This window comes from Micropterus dolomieu, linkage group LG23 (assembly GCF_021292245.1).
Source record: "Micropterus dolomieu isolate WLL.071019.BEF.003 ecotype Adirondacks linkage group LG23, ASM2129224v1, whole genome shotgun sequence".
NCBI classification, from domain to species: Eukaryota; Metazoa; Chordata; class Actinopteri; order Centrarchiformes; family Centrarchidae; genus Micropterus; species Micropterus dolomieu.
The window spans coordinates 27,113,795-27,137,193 of record NC_060172.1 but is presented as its reverse complement, the minus strand read 5'-3'; the positions used below and the strand labels follow the sequence as shown (position 1 = coordinate 27,137,193).

Here is a 23,399-nt window from a genome sequence, read left to right as displayed (position 1 = left end):
CAAATCCTTGTCAGAAAAGCTCTCGCCTGGCAGAGGGTATAGATGGGTAAAGCAGCATTGGGAGATTGCTGCTGTTCCTCTCCCATTGCCTCTCTGCTACACAAAAGGCAATTTTCATATTTCATCATGTTAGAAATTTGAATTGTCCTGCTCAAAACGCATAGCTGCATTGTTCAGAGTATTGTGGAAACAGAGCTTTCCATCTGACTGCGTTAGTATGCTGACTATCCCAGAGAATTGTCAGTCATGCAGCAACTCTCTATCTACAATAAATGGTCAAATAAAGCTCTGCTGCTCCAGGGTCGTTATTTAGCCGCTGCATGGACTGCTTCCATGATGGTAAAGATCGGATTTTGTGAGATTATGTTGATGTTTGTCCATACTGGCATTAAACTGATGTACCTCCTGTGACTGTATTATTTAAATCCATGTGCATTAACTTTTATCAAGCAGTCTCTTTATACCACTTGTGCTGATGTACGCGTTTTGCCTGGAATGCTTCCAGACTACATAGTACTCTGACAGCAACCTGAGCCTGACCACTTGGTTTCTGGTTTGAGGATATGATGTCTTATCAAATGATAAAAGTCATTCTGGAACAACCATGGCCATAGGCAATTCTATGTAGCCCTCAAGACATGGAAAAATGTTGAGAATATTTCACTACACAGTAAAAAAAAAAAACATAAATAAAAAATAACTCTTAAATTGTGTTTTTCTTTCTATGCAGACTACGAAGGTGTAGGCTAATTAGCAGCTAATGTTTGCTCTCCCAAGTTAGCCATGTCTCACATCGCAGACTATGGGGATCAAAGGCAGAATTTACAAAGAGATAACATCTTGATCGAAAGGGGAGGGATAACAACTAATGGATCATGGAAGACACCCTTTTCCATGTCAATAGGATCAATGATTGGAAGATAGTGAGCATGAAAGTGGTGCATAGGAATTAACTCCAGGGGAAAATCCTGAGTTAATAATGCCCTTGTTGATAATTAGAGTTGTAGATCAAATATAAGGACAACTTTGATTTTCTTATTGATGAAAACAAAACTCCAAATGATGTTGTACCCACATTATTTGGTGTAATAAGAACCAGTAATATCCAGTCATAGTTTTGGGTATAGTTTTGGGCATATAATGGTACATTTTTCACCCCTTTTCTGGTCTTAGTGGAAAAGAAAAAAAAATTCTACTGAAATCAAATTCTGTAATGGATTAAAAATGGAGGTTTTAAGAGACAGGTTTGTATGTGGGCGACAAACAAAGATAAAAGCATATGCTAACATATTGCGACCTGAGAAGAAAAGCCCATTACTGTAAGTGTTTCTAGGAAAATTCGGCTCAAGAAAATAAACAGCTTAAATGCAACAAACATTAACAGTAAGACTGAATGTTTCCTTCTCTGCTGTTTGAAAATGAAATATCTTCTACCTACTAATATGAGGCCATGGAGCATTGCCACCATGGTAGAAAGGGCAATAGAGTGCAAATGTGAAAGCCTAAAGCAGGAAGAAAGCTTCAAAGGCTGGGACCAAGAAAGAGACATTCAGACAAGAAGAAGAAAGAACGTTTGGGTGTGAGACAGGAATAGACAAGTGACTCTTCAAGCAAACGTCACAAAGTAATCAGAGAACTGTTTGGTGATAAAACAGTCTGTCTAATTATCATGAGAGTCATAAACTTTACAAAAAAGTATTTTTGGTGTTCATTTTTCTCAGTTCCATCTTCGCTTCCAACCTCAGCACTGTCACCAATTATTAAGCCAAATAAAGTGTTTTTTATTAGTTAATCTGCACCAGAAACAGACTGCTGCTCGCTGACATATTGTCACAGCAGAACAAGGCAAAACAGAGTCACTCAAGTTGTTCAGCTACAAATGCATTCTTAACATTTTCTAACTAAGTTTGTTTCAAACTGATGAATGCACTGTCTTCCCCTTGCTTGACCTGTGCAGAATTTGTAATGGAGTTACACTTTGTGGCAAAGGAAAGTAAAAAGAAAAAAAATCCTCAGCCTATTGAGCGTCCAGTCACAACCCCACACCACAGGGATTTAGTCTACATTTCTTTGAGCTTTTCTAATTAAATTACACAGAAAACTGAATGGAAAATGCAAGGTTTCCTATTTCAGGACTGAGAGAAGCAGGGAGAAGAAGGAGCAGAGTGGGCCTAAATGTAATTATGTAAGCAGGTTATCACATGGCCACCATAAATATTCTCATATTTGGTAACCTTTTACAAAATCCGTTTCCCAATAAACCTATGACAGCTAAAATGTCCATGCAGTAATTTTCTTAATTATTCAGTGTGACATATTGTTATAGTATAACTTCAGCAATTATTATTATATTTTCATAACTTATGCCAAAAGATTCATATCATCTACGTATATTATGTTAAATTGCATTTACATCATATTGAACAGATGTATAAAGAAGTGGGTCTTGTATTTTAATCCTCATCATCATGTTTGGCATCGCACACTATAGTCACTGTGTTATGTCATGATAAAGATTTAATTGAAGAGCAGAAGAAAACCTGCATTGGCCTAAAGAACAGATTCAAATTTCTAAATTTAGGTACTGATGGCTAACTAGTGCTTTTCAAACTCAGCATGCACAATCAACCCTGAGTCCCCGAAGCCCCCTCTGCATGAATATAAGATTGAATACAGCATATAGAGCAATGCTGTTTTTTATCCATGCTGACTGCACTAACAAAAGATTGAGACAAAATGATCTTTTCAACACAAAGTTAATTTGAGTAACACTAGGTCTATGGTCAAGACATACTGCTCTGCATAGGGTGCACAGACATCCCGAAAAATGTGGGACAATCCCAAATTATAAATAGTTGTCCTGACTGCTTTTCTGTTTGTCCTAAAAATTAGACTAAACATGAGATTTGATTATAAAACATTAAATACTGATTGTTGCAAAACATTCTTGTGGTGTTGCCCACAGATGGGCACTGTTCCAGTGTTCTCCATTGGCTGCAGCAGGCACTGCAGGGTATCATGAACATTGTGTCAACAGAGTTGTTATAGCCACAGAGCAACACAAGTGCTCTTTTCTCCTTGTGTGGCTGCAGGAAGTCACGGAGAAGGGGAGCTCTGACACGTGCATTGTGCAGACAGATGTGACAGGCACCGCACTCATTATTTTTGAAATTAATTTAATTTACCAAATTGTATGTAACAGATCATGATTTACACACTGTTACATACTGTGTTTGTAACTTTTGTATTATGGTTTTACTATTTGTTGACACTAAATGTAATGTACTGGCAGTGTTTCCCACAGAATGAATAACAACTTGGGCGGCAGCGGATGTGATATATTTTCTATTTCTAGTAGCTCATTTCTTATTTTACCATTTTAATTCTACTTCATTCTCCCCTTTTATTTTAATGTTTACTCACTGCTTGAATTGGCTCCCTTTCTCTTCAGTTCTCTTTTCCCCACACACACAGACACACTCACACACCTACACCTCTGCTGCAAACACACCGGCTTGCCCCGCCTCTTTCTGTCTGTCTCTCCCTTTATGTGTCTATTCTGCTGCCTTTCTCCATCAGCAGTACGTTGTTTAAAGTTGCCAAAAAGACACAGAACTTGTCTTCTGGATTTTTCCACCTATGATTCCATTTTCAGAAGCAGGTGTGCCACATGTGGAGGAGGCTTGCTATCAACGTAGCCTATCAAAATCATCTGCACGGGTCTGTTTACTGTTGCTTTACCTGATCCGTGCTTGTAAAAAAATCCATGTGTCCTTGTAGCATAGACAACAACTCTCTCTGTGTTTCTCTGTGAAATGCTATAAATAATGCTATAAATAAATAAATGTGCGTGAATAAATCCAGAAATGTAACCCTAACCCTCAAGTTAGGGGGCAACAGTGCGCATGTGTGTGTGTCGTGGCAGAAGAAGAACATGCTGTAGAGACGGGGCCTTAACTTAACACCGTTGTTGCGCTGAGGTGTCCGCACCTCGCGGGACGTTTGGATCATTTATCACCATTGATGAACCACACAAAGAATATTAGATCGTTTTTAAATAGTACTTGATATAGATCCGCGAGGAACCGCGACGTGTATGCAGCTGTCGGCCGCACGGCACGCACGCAAAACTCTGCACAAGACCGGTGAGTGGCAGGCGAGCAGAGAGAAAGGGGTCAACAATAAGACTCAGTTAAGCTGGAAATGTACAGTGTAAGTTACAGTGACTAATGAATAGAGACTACAGCTCTTCAGCTTGTCAAGATTAAAGCGGCGCTACCGTGTGTTACCCCCTCCCCCTGCCCGCAATCGCCGCACACAAACACAGTTCATGATTCGACTATCAGTCAACTATAGGCAAGACTTGACAATTTGGATTCGACTATGTAAATCCTTAGTCGGGGACAGCCCTAGTATTTATTAAGTGTAACCTTGTAGTCCCATGTATTGACTGCTAAAACAAAACTGATATTTTGACCTAATTCAATTTAGGTATACTCTTGAAACTGGGACTTATATGATAATCATAAACCTGAGTCTCTTATGTCTGTATAAATCATGTGTTTTGTATTGTTTTTTTTTTTACATTGGCAGCCACTGCAGATCAATATTCTCTGGTCAAGGTTTAGAATGCAATTTCCAGTCAGTAATTGGCCAGAAAGCCGAACATATTGTTGTTGGGCAGAGGCATGAAGCTGTTCTCCACACAAGCGTTTCACAAACCCCTATGTGCAGAGAAACGATTAAATTACTTACAACATCAACTATATCGTCATTTTGAAGCGTTTCCCCATAGTACTCAGTTTTTTCAAACTATTTTATCAGAAGATGCCTTGTGTGTGTCACAGCTTGACAAAGCTTTAGTATTGGTTGACATATCACACCGCAAATCAACTTCACAATTGGAAGAGCTGGTGCATAGCATGATCTGTCAGCAGGTGCTAAGGCTTTGTCAGATGCAGTGATACAAAAGGCAGTCTTCAAATGAAGGAATTCAAAGACAAAATGGTGGATGGTGAGAGAACTGACAGGAGGTGTTCCATCACCCACTGAAACATCTACAGCGGCTTTTCCTGACATGCCTCTGGCCAACATGTCCACTCATCAGCCTTTGTCAGCAACAGGCTCGCCTTTCTCAGGAAACCGGGAATTCAGACCTTACTGAATCTGTGAAGGAGACTTTGACTCATGCCTTAAACTTCAATACCAATTATTATCCTGGCCTCACCTTCTGAGGACAGTTTGATCGAGAATTGATTAACCTGTTTGTACTAAAACATTTAACCATTTAAACTAATTACAGCCCAAATTATCTTATATGTAGTATGTGCAAAGTGATGCGTTCAAGTATTTTTAATTTTGTTTTCATGAAACTAAAGACCAGTCCAGTTCAAATTTATTTATAGAGTGCTTTATAAACAAACCCGGTTTGTGCCAAAGAGCTTTACTGCAACATAAATGAGCAAGAATAATTATCAAAAGACAGATGTACTAAAATACATACATAAATACATATTGCATAAAAACATTCAATAGTCATATAATTAAAATAGACTGAAAATAAAGTGATGATGAGTATGTCAGCTGTTGCAAAAAATGCTTTAGAAGAAATGCATACAAATTACTACAGAATAAAACACCAGCATTGTAACTAAATGGTTAACTGCTGCTTTATCTCACATCTCTTTCTGTATAGGAAATGTGACAAAGCTTCAGGCTTACACATTCAAAATGTTGCTCATGAGATGTGAAAGTGCATGTCTAAGGTTACAAACTCCACCATTGTTCTTTTGTATTCCATTACAATGAGCAGGGAAAATGTGTGCGTCAACACTATGCTTGTGTGCTTGTAGCAAGTTTTTCTCTCTTAAAAATGCTCCCCTCTAGAGAAAAAAAAGGACTGTTTTTGGTAGCTTCTGCTTACTGTGAGAAACTGTTGAGCACTTGAATAACAAGGCTTGACATGTCATAGCTAAGGAAATACAAAACCCTGGTTTCTTGTTGTTTTTCTTCACGGAGTATGACAACCACAGAATACATTCATACCCAGTTATTATACTGATAGCCAGCACCAGACACTAATGTCTGCTCAGATGTGGGATATTTCTTTTTTTCCCTTTTGTTTCTTGGAACTTTTTAGTCATTTACCACATAAACAGTTTGCAGGGACCACAAACGTACCATTAATATCACTCACACACTCCCAAACGATAGTAGCTGTTTTTCCCCGTTATCCCTCTATAAGCTGTGGGTCTCTCATATTTGTTCGCCATCGATCATAGCGGTGTGGCGCACATGCTGGAAAGCAGCCGGTGGGGAGAGGCAGCATTTGCAATCAAACAGAGAGGAGCAGTGTGAAATCTCAGGAAGAGGCAGCTTCCCCCATGCCCGTGGGCAGGGGATCAGACGATGAGGACGCCTGCCTCAGACACTCAACACCTCCCACTGGCACCCTGATGCAAGCAGCATGCAAACCCACCCCTCACATGTATCTGTCAGCCGGGGGGTTAAGCTCTGTGTGTACCCCCACTCTGTAACTGCACTGTGGAGTGCATGTTATGCTACTGCAGTGGAGGTGCTTTTAGAAGCTTTGCTAAGGTTCACTATGAGTCGCTGATGTGGTACTGAAGGTAGTAGAAGGTAGGAAATTACTGTTCTTTTTCTCTTTTTCCTGATATTGCTTTAAGCAAGCAGACGGGACTGACCCAATATAAAAGGAGAGAGCTACAGGTGCAATCTCTCTCCAAGTCTAGAGGAAAAGGATACTGCTGTGCACAGAGTAAGAAATGTCATTGAGTCACTGCTCTTCAAAACCATATCACAAGCTCTCTAAATCCAGTCAGCCTGTTCCAGCCACTGGCATAATGGTGCTGTGGTTTGCCCATCTGTTCTCCATTGTCCACCTTGGCTCTCCATCCATGACATACAAGACTATAAACTCTAAAGGGTTTGTTCCAGACTGTGAGCAGATTTATTTCAGGTATAGGTACAGGTGAAAACAGGTTTGAGTGGGTGAGAAAATACCGATTTTCCGTCCCTGCCTTTTGCTGCTCCTTCACCCCATGGTTGACTCATTTACTTCATCGCGTGTCCACCAAATATTCAAACGATCGTTTCAGCAAAGTGTGGGAGTGTGTTTTGATGTGCAGAGCAGACGGTATTCTGCCACACTGTAAGTGGGTGCTACAGCTACAGATGGCTAATAGCCACAGCAAAAAGCAGACACAAAGTATAATTATCAGTATTGATTTTTTATTTTTTTTTGTAGAGATAGGTTTTAGTGTGAAAAAAAGGTCAGTGGAAGCAAATGTAAAAACGTGTGCTTTCATAAATGACACACCAACATAACGGCACAATAACCAATTGATTATTATTACATGATGAGTACATGACTTTAGCGAGCTGACACGTGTTACTGGAAATTATATGTTCCATACAATGACAGCACGTAGAAATATTTACTCCAACGCGACGTGCTGCAGTTGAAAATATGCCTATCAGTTGTCTGTTAAGAACATACAATATGTCATAGCTACTTTATAAATAAAACCATGTAAAATTCAGATAAAACACTACCAGACAAGGTAATGGCCTACTAAAATAGCTGGCGTGAGAGCGTCAATGTTCTCTCTTGATGACGTGCGATATGTGCTTTGGCAGTGTTGGAAGAAAATGGCAGACTCTGGCAAGCTCGACGGTGTATTTAGCTGTCATTGCTGATTTTCTGGCCCTTGACGAAGAGCATGGTTCAGAATGTGCTTTTATTCCTGTTACTGTCGCATGGTATCATTTTACATTACATGTTTTCTTTTTAGTTGTCATGTCGTTACATAAGTCCAAATCATCAAGTCAATTACCAACCTGACACTCAGTGAGGATGTGGCAATCAGTGTTTACCTTTATGTCTTTTATCCATTCTTTTGTGAGACTGAATGAGTTTAGAGAGAAATGATACATTAAATAGGTAAAGCTGCATTCGCCATTTCACATGTAAAAGCACATTCTAATTCAAAAAGAAAGAAACAATGGTGGCATGTGAAAACCTGTGTAAATGTACATTTATTTTCCCAGTACACTGATTCTGTAGTTGTGGAGATGCGCTGGATTTTGCACAAGGCCACTTGGTGTGGCATAAACCTCCTGGAAGCTGTGGAGAGGTTTTAATCAAGTGTGAAATCCTTTTGGAGTAGATGCCTACACGACTGTGCTTGTGCTTGGAAGCGTACTCCTCGACCCTCTCCCCAACTCCCTTCCCATGAACATCTTTTGTAGCAAGAGTCCATTTCGCTGCAGTGATGCATACAGACAACGCTCTTAGCGGAGTTGAGAAAATGAAACTCCAATCATCATGCATGAGGCACTGCACACACAGGCACACACTCTTGCCTGTCTTTTCATAGAGCTTCAGAGATTCAGTTTCTTCTTTCTTAATCAGGCATAAAAGTGTAGTTCATTCATTTGAAAAGAATCATTGACATTGGCCTAGTAAACAGAGAGAAGACTTTGCCACTTAAGCATAATTATATAACTGAGCATGAATAAGGCAGCACATTGCTCACTTGTAAAGTAAATGTATTAAATAGCCTAAACATCTAGCAATTTAGGATTAGTGGAACAATGAGATTAATGGCAACAATAGAACAAGCTATGCATTCTTTAAAAAAACAATTGGACAATTGTACTATGGATTACCCATGAGAAATACTATAATAGATATAAATAAGGAAAATAAAATGAGAACAAATACCTTAATAATTGTTATTAAGCAGTTTAAAATCTAAAGTCAAGCTATGCCATCACACAAGCTGTCTCACATTGGCTTTTGATTGATTGAAGGCTTGGTGGGCCAGAAGCAGTTTTTTCAGCCTCAGAGGTCTGACATTTTGTGGGATAATTATCTTGCCACCGGTCATGAGTACAATACTGATGGTACGTCTCATAGGCTTACTGTCAAGCTGGCATTTTCTCTATTAGCTGTGAACCCTTGCCACTACCTCTGATACGTCATCTCCTGTGGTTGCATCATTCACATGCAGCAGCATCTTTCAGCTTGTTGTGTGCGCAGCGCTGAGCTCTCCGCTTTCTCTAAATAAAATACATTTACTCTCTTTCACACACCGCCCTGTAGTGATGGACACGTTCTTTCATGGTGTGGACAGCATTGAGGCATTACAGTAATGCATTTATCACAGCGATCAAACCTTTACATGCGGGTGACATCACTGACTCACCGATCTTAGTTGTCTGCTCTTCTCTTCAGACATCGATTTGGCTGTCCTAGTCAGAGTCTGAAGGGATAACAAAGATAAATTGAGTGGTATTTCCATTAAATCTGGGCTGTATGTTTATTTTGTCAACAGGTGGGCTGCTTAACAAGTCTGTTGGCTGCCAGCTGCACTTTTCTGGTAAACAAATACATGAGTTCTTCAGTGCAGTGCAACTTCTAGAAACCGTACATTACTCTTGAGTGATAGCTGAGGCAAACTTATTTTGGAGCTTTCACAGCTTGTACATTAAAATGAGGTCACTGGGTCATGGACCCATTTATTTAATTAGGAACAGTTGAATAAAAAATGGATGATAATCAAGGGCAGGGAACTCATTTCAGCACTGTCAATCAATAACTCATTCAACAATGGTTTTGCCCAAAGGGATTCAGCCATTCCATTTGTAACCAAACACTGTAATGTGTGTCTGTAGTATTTGTCCATTCTTGCAGTCTTTTTCTTTTACCTTGGCACAAATTTGGAACACCATCTACAAGTCCCATGTTATATAAATCAATACATTGCTGTTGAACATGTTAACAATGCAGTGTGACGTTACAAACATACCAGACAAACTGCTGTGGGATACTTCCAAATGACACAGACACAACGGGCCGTCTCCTGAATGTCTCACTAGTGGACTGCACACACAGTAGTGCTCATTACACAGTGCATAGCAACAGCTACGTAGCAACTGCTGCTGACTGCTTAGCAACAGCTGCAAAGACATCAAGGAGGGGGATGGGTTTCATGGGGGGGTTTCAGATGACACCATTTCGGTTCACAAATGCCTTTTTACCACTTTTTTTTATATAAATGTTTTTCCAATGTTTATCGCTATGAAGCTCTCTCTGATGGTGCTGTTCTCTCTCTCTCCTGCCCACAGATATCCGCTCCCTCCCTGATGTGGCAATGACCGGAAACTGTACAACCGAGTGCAGCGAATTGGGCCACTCAGACGCCTGCTGGATGCCCGGGCATCCCTCCCCAGTCCGCAAGACCAGGAACCCCCCGAAACTCTCCACCTTCGTGCCTTACCAGGAGAGAGGGAGCCTGGGACGCCTGGCAAACGGGAACGCCAGGCTGGGTGGTGAGGAGCATCGGCCGCGCCTTCCGCCTTCCCGTAGTGCCTATTCCAACAGTGGTCACGACGCCAGTCAGGACTGCCCCTTAGAGGAGATGCCCCTGAGCGTAGCCTCTGAGTTCCCACCCACCTCCCCTTCTGCCCACACTCCAAAAAGAGAAATTTACCTGTGAGGAATACCATCATCCGATTGGTGCACAAATGAAGAAAAGATACACCCACTCCAGAAGGAGAAACAGGCTGTTCACATGCTAAAGCCAATGCCCGTTTTGTAGGTAACAATAGGCTGTGACTCATTCAATCACTGGCATGAACACTTGTTTTTTTGTCATTTCCTCCTTAAATTATTAATTTATTAGCATATTTATTAAGAATTCCACAAAGTTAATTGATGCACTCACTCATTTATTCATACAAAATCCTGAAGGATACAATTCAAACAGATCAAAAGGAAATCCAGATGGTAATTGCTACTTTCGTAGTAACTAATTATCGTTGTAGTTAGCCAAGTCCCATTCTGTGAAGTGATCTCTTGAATTTGAAAGTTGTGATCAGTGCTCTTGTGCCATTATTAGATATAATTTAATAGACAGCAAGTCAGGCCCTATCAGAAGACATAACACTTTTGACTAACAATCAAATGATATCTTAATGTACAGTTCTGTAAATACTTTTGAATGGTGTGTTCTACATATATTTTTGTCTGGCATAAACTGAAAAAAATTGCCTCAGAATCTTAGCATATTTAAGCTTTTCTTTGCTGCTGCTGTTTAGACTTGATTGAAACCATCTCCAGAAGTGGAGCTCGATATTGTGGTAGGTATTTATCCGCTCCATACAATCATACGCACCTCTGACCCCTAATCATAGCAGAATGGCCTTTACCTCTGCTCCCCGTAGAGCAATGCCACTGGTGGAGAAAGCTGTCTGGCAACATTTAAACTGACATTATGTTCCACTGACTCTCAGCACTGTGACCTATCGTTCATCATGAAAACGGTTGACTTGGCCACAGTACCCCGGAGTTTAATGACCAAACGCCGAGGACTCACTACACATTGTGATTGGCTTTTCATATAAAACCTTGTGACTCACTGTGTTGATGAAATCAGTTTAAAAAGCTCTTCTCTATCGTGACAATCAGACGGGCTCTATGTGTAACTCACAGTCCTTTCCTCTAAAGCTCATAGTCATTTCTCCTCACAATTCATCAGAACTTCTACAGATCTAGTGAATACATAGTGAGCTATTTACATGAAAAGGCATGTAAAGCCATTGGAGAGATTGAGTTACTAATACTGATATAAATTTACACGACTGCTCTACGTTGAGAGTACTTTCTTGGTTTTTTAAATGTATCAGTTATCACAAGGGGTGAAGTCAATACACAGTGCACCCACTAAAATAAGGAATTATAGAACAGTGTCGACCTTCAAGTATAAAAAACAATTATACATTTGAAGAAATATGGAAGGTGTCTGCAAATGTTAATCTTAAACATAGTTATAGATAGTAGGAGTCAGGCTCAATTATTGCTGTTAATTATGTTTTTCCTTGTATTCAGAACAACATGCTTAATAAATTATTAGGTATTTTCCCTTCTCTGGCTATTGAACAGAGAATTAAAAATAGGGCATGCCCGTGGGCTTCATTTATCTTTACAAAGATTATCCAAGTGAATCTGAAGGAGATGTCTGAAGGACACTATGTATTAGTCAGTAATTGGATGTTAATGATGACAACACTAGCCTGCCTTACAACATTGTAAAGCTAGCCAATGTCTTTGATTTAAACATTGATTTGATTAGATTTGTAGATACCTTTCACCTCTGCAGAGTATTTTCATAGCGAGAGTAAGGGTGGAACAGCCTAGAATGGACATTTACTAATTAGGGTGAGTAATGAGTCCTGAGCTAGGGCATGTGTGAGCACACCCTCAGGACAAGGCACCTACCAGATAATGCAAATCCACCCGCAGAGCTACAATCAGTTAAAAGGGGTATTTTTATCAGCACTTGCCTCATCATGCTGCCATTGAAAATTGTGTTTAGAATAATTAAACTGGAAACATATGGAAATTACTGGACATGGCCATGATTAAATAAGGTGGGCGATTATCCTGCCTTGAGGGGGAGAAAGCACATTATGCCGTTTTCAAAGCCATTTAGCGACTGAAATAAAATTCAAACAACAGCCATGATACACTGTGATTAAACCCCCTCGGCTCCCCCAAGCACCGCTCTCAGAGCTGTGGATAGCCGCTTCACGAACTCAAAGCGGCGGGTGAGATCACTGACCTGGAATTAATGAAAAGTGAGAAAGATAGCAATGAGTGATAAAACCAATGTCACATAGCCTCAATCACAACTTTATCTATTTAAATGCTTTGACTCAATTCCGATTCACAACTGCTTTGCATCCAGAATCATCTCTGTGGTTCAATTTGAACCTGATTCCAGCCTAAGTACGCTTATCGCTTTGGATAATCTGGAATGTATCTTCAGATTTGTCTCTTTGATCACCCATACAGGAAGTAAATGGGGTAACTCCAAATGGAATGGCAGGAGTTAGATTTAAGTTCTCTGCAAAATAAAAATAAGCCTGGGCCTACTCTCCCCCCCCCGTCTTAATGAGTTGGACTCTTTCACTCCTGCTGATAATGACCTCCTGCTACTCACCCCTGGAACAATATATCACCAGGTTTGACCTTTCTTTTGAACTCATGCTGAATGAACTGTGTTAACTTCTCTCTCAAACACAGAATGGTTCTTCTTGAATAAAGTAAGAGGACATCATGAAGCACCTAAATACACTCAAAAGTATGTTGAATAATGTTTAATTTGTACTTAACATTGATTTAATGTTGAATTCACTTGAGTATCTTTTGCCTCTCTGTAGTGTGTATTGTATGGTGATCATTTCTGTGGACAGATGGACAAATTACTGTACTGAAATTGGCAAGGGATTTTTTTCTTTCTGGTTGTGTGAAAAAAAAAAAAAAAATCTGTTGGTGGTGTAGTGTACATAGATCTCCACAACCCTGTGTCTGCTGTCAGGCAGGCAATGATTTTAGCATGAATTCCAAAGATAATTGGTAGAAACTGTTTACTCTTTTTTCTTTTCTGTTTCTTTCTGAAATGACAGTGCTGGTTCATACTGAAAAGGCCCTCCCCCAAACAAACTGAAATTAACTGAACATTTCATCTTTTCCACCGTTCATCTAGTACAAAGACAATTGCCTTGGAAATATGTCTTTGCAAGAGAGAATCTAGTTGTTATCCTAATTGTTGGTATATTTATATAGGATAAAAATGCTTGTGATGCCATGTTTTTGTACAGTTTTATGTACATACAAGTGAAGCTTTCTAAAAGTTCTGAGAAAAGCCGATGGCATATAAAAATTGTAAAATGTTTTCTTGAGATGTGCACATCTTGCCTTGGTTGGATTGACCTTTGCTGAGTCAGTGTGAATGTGGCCGTTCTATGCCTGCACTGTAGTCATTCACCGGCTCCCACCTCCTGAGGACTTAATCAGTTTTTATGTTTATTGTGAACAGTGGATTGTCTTATCTTACCAGTTTGTTAAACTCCTGTGTTCTGCTTTGTTCTGTTTTTCGCATGTTGACAAATTCTCTTGTAATACTGTAAGTCCTCATGAACTTTGTAATAAAATCACTTCAGGGAAAAAATGAATGCTGTCAGTGTTTTCTTTGTTTTCTATTATTATTCATCGCTTAGTGCCTAACAAGGGTTTGGTTGCTACATTTTTCTAAGAGGTTTTGCAATCTTGAAGCTACATTGTGTAAAATGTGTCTCACTCCAGGACGCAGGCTCATTAAGAAGAACTAGTATTCTTGTCATGTGTGGACCAGTGCCTCATTTCTAAGTCAGGAGGCCCCAGAATGTTGAGAGGGAAGCATTCCAGGGTTTGAAGTAGGAGAGTCCCAGGACCTGTGTTCACTGCATCAACTAGAAAAACAATGTGCCAGAAGTACACAGTCCCCATCATGCACTTAGCTTAATACAGAACATTTCTTTAATGCATTGATGAGCTGCCCATTGCTAAGCATTTTGTGCAAGGCTTACAAGACTGATGTCTTGTGATGTTAATTTTGAGATGTCTATGTGCCGTTGCTTAAAGTCAGAGATAATAGAATTTTTTTAATGGACAATGAGCTACGGTTGAAAGCATTCAGTGAAAGGAGGAACTTGTTCCATGTCTGGGTGTTCATAGTCTATGCATTTATACTGTGTTTGATCATTAGCACATAAGCTGTGAAGTCAATTGACTTAATCATTGTTGCAAGATACCATATTATTTAATAATGTGTGAACTACAGCACTGTAACATGAGTGATTAAGCAAAAATCTCCAGCCAGTTGAACACCTATGAAAGATTAAAGACCACCATCTGAGACAGTGCGCTCCACCACCATCTCCGTAATGCCAAATGGTATAATATCAACTTTTATCTTCAAATCTATTTTGTGACGTCTGTGACTGTCTCTGATGCTATGTGTCCTTTTGTTATGTCTGGCTATATGTAGGTCTCTCTTGACAAAGAGATATTGATTTCAATGAGATTACCTGATTAAATAAAGGTGGTATAAAAGATGGTATATCTTGCGGAGGAATTGTGTTTATCCCTCCAATGGACAAGGAGCACAGAAGGAGCACGGAAGCTGTTCTGGAGGCTTGTGGTGACCTGACTCCATACTAAGACACTTTAAGTTTTCCTTTCAGTAGTCCTTGTTTATTATGTTGTGAGTGTGAAAGTGTTAAGAGATGTGCATGGTAGTATGACTTTATTTGTGTAGTGTAAGCAGAAAGTTCACCATCTTAATCGGCTTGCGTGATTTTATGATATCATAGGTAAGCAAAGTCATGAAATATGAGCTAGAGATATGTAATAAATATATTTTTCTTAATATTTAGACATGAAGTATTTATTATATATGTTACTGTTTATCATTTCTGTGCAGTTCAAACATCATTGTTTGCCACTGTTACCATCTTAGTTTAGCATCTTAGCATAAGCAAATTTGAAGGTATTCAGTCATAAGTCAAAGTATTGGACAAAGGCAAATGAAACCATCTGATAGTCGTTGAGACATTTCACCCTGAAAAACAAATGTCAACCTGCAGGTGTTGCTAGAAAAAAAACCATCAAGGGATCATCAAAGGCATTAGAATGCATCCCCTGGACACCATAACAGTCTGTACAAAATTGCATTGCAATCCATCCAATAGTTGTCGAAATATTTCAGCCTGGACCAAAGTGGTGGCTCGACCAACTGACACTGCCATCCCTACTGCTTTGCTGCTATTGAGGCTAAAAACAGATAATTCAACTGTGCAGGATATTCTGCACTAAGACCTTTGAAAGTGCCTATCACAGCCCTATAACAGAGGACCAGCCTGCTGTATCTATATCATATTTAATTCAAAGATCAAACTCATGCTGTAGGTACCCTGAGACTGCTGAACTGCACTGGCCAACAGAACTGGAGGTATTGACTCTTTTGGAAATAGATAAAGGCAACAATCTCCCTTGTATAAGCCAGTTAATCTACACTCATTAGGCACATGGTCCTCAGTCATAGCTGCCAGTGAGCATTATGGCTAAGACTTTAGTCAGTGTATAGTTTTGTTATATAAAGATTTCTGTGTAGTCAATAATTGTATGCTTCATTTTCACAGTCAGTGAACACTGGCAGAAAGTGACGTTGAGTATAAAGTGGTTACACAAAAATGGCTCATCACAGTTAATTGGATCTTGCAGGTATTAAGGATCACTTCTTCTCTTCATAAAATGAATATATTCCAAATACAATATCCCATTCAGTTCAACAATAGATCCAGTCATATTTAAATTTGCTGATATAGTCCAGTAAACCATAAACAACATATTATGAAAATAATACTTCAGGGCTAATACTCGAGTGGCTAATTTCTCATTTGTTAATATAGAGGAAAGGATTAAAAGTAACATAAGGGATGGTTGTGTGAATTACAACTGGCCTGATTTAGTGAAAACTAGTTTACAGCACATTCCAGCAGCACATAAAAGAAAGAATCCGAGGCCGGTTAAGCTATCTGAGATGAAGCTGGCTTTACATATCACTTTTTTTGCTGCCATCAATTCTCACCTTTGTTGCCATTGAGTACAAGGTTAGCTACCTATTCAGCATTTACCTGTCAGGATGTAAATGTGACTGTGTAAGCTGTCACAATATTACTGTTACAGTATACACACACCCTCTAGCAAGGCTTTAAAGGCTTGAATATCCATCTACACACATAAACACAGGCCCCTCACATGCCCAGGTCTCTTGAGAATGCAATACATGTTCTTGGATATGGGTATTGCGCATGGTCTTTTGCCTGCGTGCCTCACTAGTTGTATTTAGTTTAGGCTGAGGCAGAGGGACGTGCATCGCTGAAAACAACACACTGAAAAAGGGGGCAACAGGCAGACTAATGGAGAACAGCTTACCATTCATAGGTCAGTCAAGCCAGAGTTCAAAGTGCAGGTAAGGTATGTGATTCTAATCCAATACGCGACTTTTTGTTACACTCAGCAAATACGTCCTCATGGTCTGCTAGCTGTCCTTTCAGTGTGTGTGCTGAAATAAATCCATTGTTTGTACACAGCCCTTGTTCTTCAAACGGGAAACAAACAAAGTGGCTCGGACCGAGCCACACAACACTATTCTAGCCATGATTTCTGTGTCAGGTAACATTAAATGACTTGCCCATGGACATTCAGCTTACTTTAGTTTTCCAAGATATGCTGTTATGGTGTTAGATGTAGTAGCAGGATGTCTGTCTGGAAGTGCTGTGCTGGCTGCTGTCGTCCATCCATCCATCCATCCATCTTCAACCGCTTATCCCGTGTACAGGGTCGTGGGGGGCTGGAGCCAATCCCAGCTGACATAGGGCGAAAGGCGGGGTACACCCTGGACAGGTCGCCAATCCATCGCAGGGGCTGCTGTCGTTGTTCGCTCTATTGCATGGTATTTGCCATGGTATTAAATTTCTGCAGAACTGCATAAGAGACCTCAACATTCCCAGCATACACAGTAGTCGCAGGGATTTGACCACAATCTCCTTCACAAAGGCATCGTGAAGTGCCATCGCCCAGCCCCTTCACATGTTTTTCTCCCTTGCAAGATGGAAGATGAAAAGCATCCAAATGGACCATCCTGGACCCGAGAGAACCCCCAATGCTTTTAGAAGGATGAGTTCTGCCTCAGCCTGGCACAGCTCTGGTCCAGTCTGATGCGTTTTTTGCTTGACTAGATCACGAGAGCACAGGTCTGTCATCCTCTTTACTGATGTTAAGGCAAGCAGTAGCAGTGTCTTAAAAGACAACAGCTTGAGATGGAGTTGACGAGTTCAGAAGACCTAGTCTTGAGGACCACTGCATAGGGAGATATCTCTAAACACCAAGACATACGTCCACAGCAGACATTTTTCCACCCCTAACAGAATATTTGGACATGCAAGATCTGCAGTGTTGGACAAACACTTAACAGAAGTTTTAGTATAATTTCACTGATTACAGATTTAAAAATTTGTTAAAACTCTCTGACAAAGTCTCAGCATACATTGGATTGCATTAGATTGCACAGGTACAATTTTAATCAGAAAAGCAGACGCGACTTTAAAAAATCCTCAAACTTAGGTTACCACCCCTGTCTCAATCTATATACAATCAGAAGTCTTTTTACGCATACTGGAGGAAATAGCTGAACTACTGCAACCAACAGTGCAAAATGGAAACTGCTCCCGGCTCGCCTTTGTAAAAGTCATCCATCCCAAACAAGCGAAAGAAGAAATTACTACAGACAATGTTCAACAGACTACTGAAATCGAGGTCAGTGTCCTCACATCTATCAACAATAAACTGGATTTGCTTGTTAAGTTAGAACTGTCAAACAACTCGCTTCAAGCCACCGTCAAATATCCAGGACAGCCCCCTCTGCTGAAAATACCTTCCAGCATGTCACTTTCCACCGAGATCACCCTCTTGGACAAACAACAAACACCACAAAACACCACAGCCCATCATTGCCAAACTCTAACATTTCAATCACAAGGACCTGATTAAAAACAAAGCAAACGAACGGAAAGATTCTAACTATGGACTTAATGACCAATTCCCACATGAAATAAGTGACAGACAAAAAGTTCTGTACCCCACTGTGAAGCAACACAGACAAAACAAGAAATGCAAAGCAATGCAAATTTATTTGTTATAAATTATACATTGAAGGACAACTTTACTGCGACCCCGATTCAAAACACTGGTTTCAAACACATTACATTACACCTACCCATCAGTGACGTTAATAACATGATTTGGACCTCCTCCCCTGCGCCCTCCCTTCTCAAACACATGCAAATAACAGACTCTTTCCCCCATGGTCTCCTATGTGAACAGCCACCCCACAAATTCATGTTATCTCTGTTCTTTAGCACTATATGTTTTTCTGTATTTGTTTTTTGTTGTTGTCTGTTGCTCTGAATTGCTCATATGAAAACCAGTGACAGCGTGCAAAAATAAAGGATCTTTGCAACCTCACACACACACTCACTTGCGTATAACCTCTACACACACAAGCTTGCACAATCAAACGCACATTACTTAAGGCAAATACTCACCAGGACACATCATCCCAAAAACCCTCAATCATTGCCCCACTTAAATTCCTAAACTGGATCATGTGCAGGATTGACTCCCATGCTAAAAGGAATAAAATATTTAATCATTTAAATAAATCCTGATATATGCCTACTTCAAGAAACCCACACATCAAGCTCTAACCACAGATTACAGTCACCAGAATTCAGTCAAGTCTCCTTACTACAGTTCAAGGCAAAGATCTGTATCCATGAGTCACAAGAAAGTCCCATTAACTCATAAATCAACCATTACTTACCCAGATGTGGATTCGTTATCATTAACACATCATTCAACAACTTAGACCTAACATAGATGAACCCCCACTCCACTTACACAGATTTTTCACATTCATATACAATTTCACAGATTCTAAAATCATCATTTACTGAGCTTTTACCACAGTTGTTAACCATACAATAGACAAAAACAACCAGCAGGAAATGGCAATCCACAGAGACAATAAAACAGTATATGGAGGAGTTAGGACTTGGCGACAGTTGGCGTATAAATAATCCAACAGTAAATGAATATTCATATTTTTCACTGCTACATCACTCATTCTCCTGCATTGACTTTTCTTCACTAGTAACTCATTTATACAGGACATGACTGATACATCAATCCATTCAATTGTAAACGTGACCATGTCCCTATCTGCTTAGTTCTCCACAGTAAGCAATTTTACAAACAACCTTCCAGAAGGTGCTTTATTAATGCTTCACTCCTCACAGAGATCCAGACTTTGACAGTTTTTTAAGGAGAAAGTCAGACTCTTCAAGCAGCTCACCAACATTATGCTGGGAAACTCAAAAACAGTGATGGTGGGGGGTAATCTCATACTTCTTTCAAGAAAAACAATATGGAAGCAACCTGCAACTGGAAATCAAACATTAAAAAAAATACTTAACTTAATTTTCAAGCTATAATAATAAATCTGGGAAACATCTTGCAAAACAAGTTCAACAAAAACAAAAAAAATAACACTATCCCAGCTACAAAAAAAATCATCCGGGACGACTCTCTTCTCATCAAAGGGGGTAAACAATACATTTTAAACATTCTACTATTATTATAAATTATGTAAATATTATTTACATCATACAATGAACCAAACCGGATGATGTAAACAATTTTCTTAACAACATAGACCTTCCAACACTGACCAAAGACTAAGCAGAATAATTAGATTAACCATTTACACTGGAAGAATTCCACAGAGCACTTACTGTATGCAAATGCCTTCCAATAAAGCACCAGGTCTGTATTTCTTCCCCATGGAAGTATTTTAGGCATTTTAACCAGAACAGTTAATTACTTCGCCCCTCTATAACAAGAAACAGGTGCGTCGGAGAGAGACAGGTGGATCTAAAGTAGCAAAGAAAAACTCCCGCACACTGTCCAACTTGCAAAAAAATATATATATTAGTAATTTTTCAGTGCTAGACCTTCAAGAAGCTGAATTGTTTGTCTACACCAATCACCCACTTCCTCATGAAAGAGGGCAACAATTACAAACCATTCGTATTTCCATTTTTAAAGATCAAACTTAAGCCTACAGTACATACGACTCTCTCTATGGTAGCAATACTATAACGTTCCAGAGTGATCTATATGAGATGGATGTAGATCTCTATATAATGAATAGAAACCAGAAAAAAATAATAAAATTCATTCATGACATGCTCTGAAATCCCACCGGTACCCCATAACTCAATAGATAAATAGAGGAAATATCATAATAAATAAACACAACAAATGACCCCACAATAAATTCAAAAGACAATAATTTCATACTTCATACTAATTTAAGTGTTAAGTTACAAAGAAATTTATAGAAAAATAGGAAAAGAGGAAAAAGTCATCACTATAAATGTAGCCTAAAAAACTCCACATTATTATATATATGAATGTTGTGTCCTATTACATCGATCTTTCCAGTTTGGGGTTCTAACAACTACATATTCCTTTACAGGCCAGAATCTGAGGACTGAGGACAACATCCAGACTACAGTGTTTCCATGCACCACACAAGGCTGACCTTCCAGACCCAGTTCAGTAACAGACAGTTCAGTCAGGCAGCATACAGACAGTTTGTAGTGTGGCAATGTGGAGCACTTGGTCAGAGTCGTGATACTAAGTTGCTGTTTCTGGAAGATATGCAATTGTTATCCTGATCCACCAGGACAATACAGAGGTTTAATCCTAGCAGTGTGTAAGATGTAATGTCACCAACTGCTACACAAATAATTCCCTCCACTGTGTGAATGAATACCTGTACATTGTTTTCTTTTTATACCCAGGAGGGTAAGATATTTTTCCCTGTTCTGGATAATATTTTCATTCTTTTTTAAATAAAACATTGAAAATGATAAATGCCTTTTCTTTACACCTGCAGCATAAACAATCAAGGAACTACATTTGTGTCTTATGTCTGAAATAATGACATCCAAATGTGGTTTAACACTTGTTTATTGTTATTATATACTACTAAAACTACAACCTATATCACAAATAGATCATTTTTAAAACAATATAATCAATAGAAAATACAGGAAGAGACAAGGTGTGTCCAGATGTATCGACTGATTATGAAGACAGTTGGTCGCATCGTATCGCTGCTATGGAGATGATTAAATATATCACAGTCACCTCTCTGACATGATTACTACATTTCAAAACCAACCACATTACTTTTTGTTTTATATTTTGCTGTATCTAGCAACACAGTTGGGGCAGGGACACCTGACTGAACCCCATGTTGATGGGGATCGTCAGGTCTCCTGGTTCTGCTTCTAGGCATCTCCTCAGTAGTAGACAACCGGAGGAGGAAGAGGATGGCACTCTGGAGGTCTGCGATGTAACTGTCCTTCTCCACCTTCAATGAGTACAAGCTCCACTTCCTGGACTTTTTGTTATACACCTCGCTGTACCTGATAATACGGAAAGGAGGATCAGCTAACACCTGACATTGTTCTCTTATAGAGTAATTAGTAAACTATTTCCACATAAAATGCAATCAATAACAATAAATCAGCACCATGTATCTGTATTCCTCATACTGTTTAATATTTTTTGACTCATCACTTATAAATGTATTGAGTAAAATGCACAAGAGTACTCATAATGTAACATACTGAACTGTGTCATCAGCTTTTCTCCTGGCTGGTCTGTGGACATGGTGGTTGTAATCCAGGCCAGCCAGCATGGTCCGATCAGTGTACTGGTGAGAAGCACAGGGTGTTGGAAGACTGCAGGTGACCTGAGGGCGCAGTAGAAATAAAACATACAGGATTTTTTTTACTTCTGGTAAAATAAGTAATGGAAAAACACCAGTTACAGTAAAATGTTTTCACACAGTAGGTTTAGCTACGAACAATGTCAAAACTATATTATAGGTAGCTTATATACCAGAAACACAGATACTTGGGGACCTTTAGCCATCATTGTTTATGTACACTAATGTTGAAATGTATTTCTCATAACTACAAACACACAGCTACATCATTTGTAAAAGAGTAACATACAGTCAAAGAACGCCTGCAGACACAAGATAATTACACAAACAGATTAGATACAAGGTGTAAAGATAGGTGTAAACATAGTATAATAAACCTAGATGGTGAATAAACTAAACCGGCGCAGTCTACACCTACATTGTCTTACCTAATATTAGCATTAGCAGCTCACCAAAAGCCAGATATAATTCATCCTCTCTACTCTGGCTCCTACACCAGCCTGCACTCATAGCAACCGTTAGCTGTATGCTAAGTAGGTAGCTACGTTTGCTAGCGATGAAAGTAACAAATTACCATCAAAATGATAAAAGCCAGATTACCTGTCCAGCAGAAATAAAGCCACCACGGTGTAACTTTTCAGCCCCTTGGTGTTCCTCAGATGTCAGTCACTATCGTTGAAAAGCCATGCAAACATTACCTCCGGTCTGAGAGCGCTGACCGGGTGCGCGCAGGGGGGCAGCTCCTGTAGCAGCAGGACCGGTAGCCATGGCAGCGAGGGAGCGTGACAGTCACCCAGCCAATCATTGCATTCGGTCCGAATCTGCAAGAGGGTCGCAGTCAGATTATGACACATCAGATGCAGAATCAACCCAGGACACATTTTTAAAATCTGGCTTTATTTTGTAAATTTGGGGTGCTACATAACATACCTTTAGGAAAAGTCAAAGACCGGTGGACTTGAATAATTTATTGAAACAAATTTAGATACAAGTGAAAACAGCCTGGGTAAATATTATAAGTTGGCAGTTCTAGTGACTCATCATCACCAAAGCACTGTCTACTAAAATTGAAAATGTCACTCCATCAATAATACGTACTGATCAGACTGGATTCATACAATTCAA

At 39.6% G+C, this 23,399-nt stretch overlaps 1 protein-coding gene across 1 annotated transcript in view; it reads left to right on the top strand.

The window, feature by feature from the left end:
• The window catches only part of pcdh1a (protocadherin 1a), an 89,058-nt gene extending 78,149 nt beyond the window's left edge, over window positions 1–10,909 (top strand). Inside the window, exon 5 of the mRNA XM_046040063.1 lies at window positions 10,153–10,909. Within this exon, the coding sequence (XP_045896019.1) occupies window positions 10,153–10,523 (371 nt within the window). The 3' untranslated portion in view covers window positions 10,524–10,909. The remainder of the gene's footprint in view (window positions 1–10,152) is intronic.
• Window positions 10,910–23,399: the final 12,490 nt, after the last annotated feature.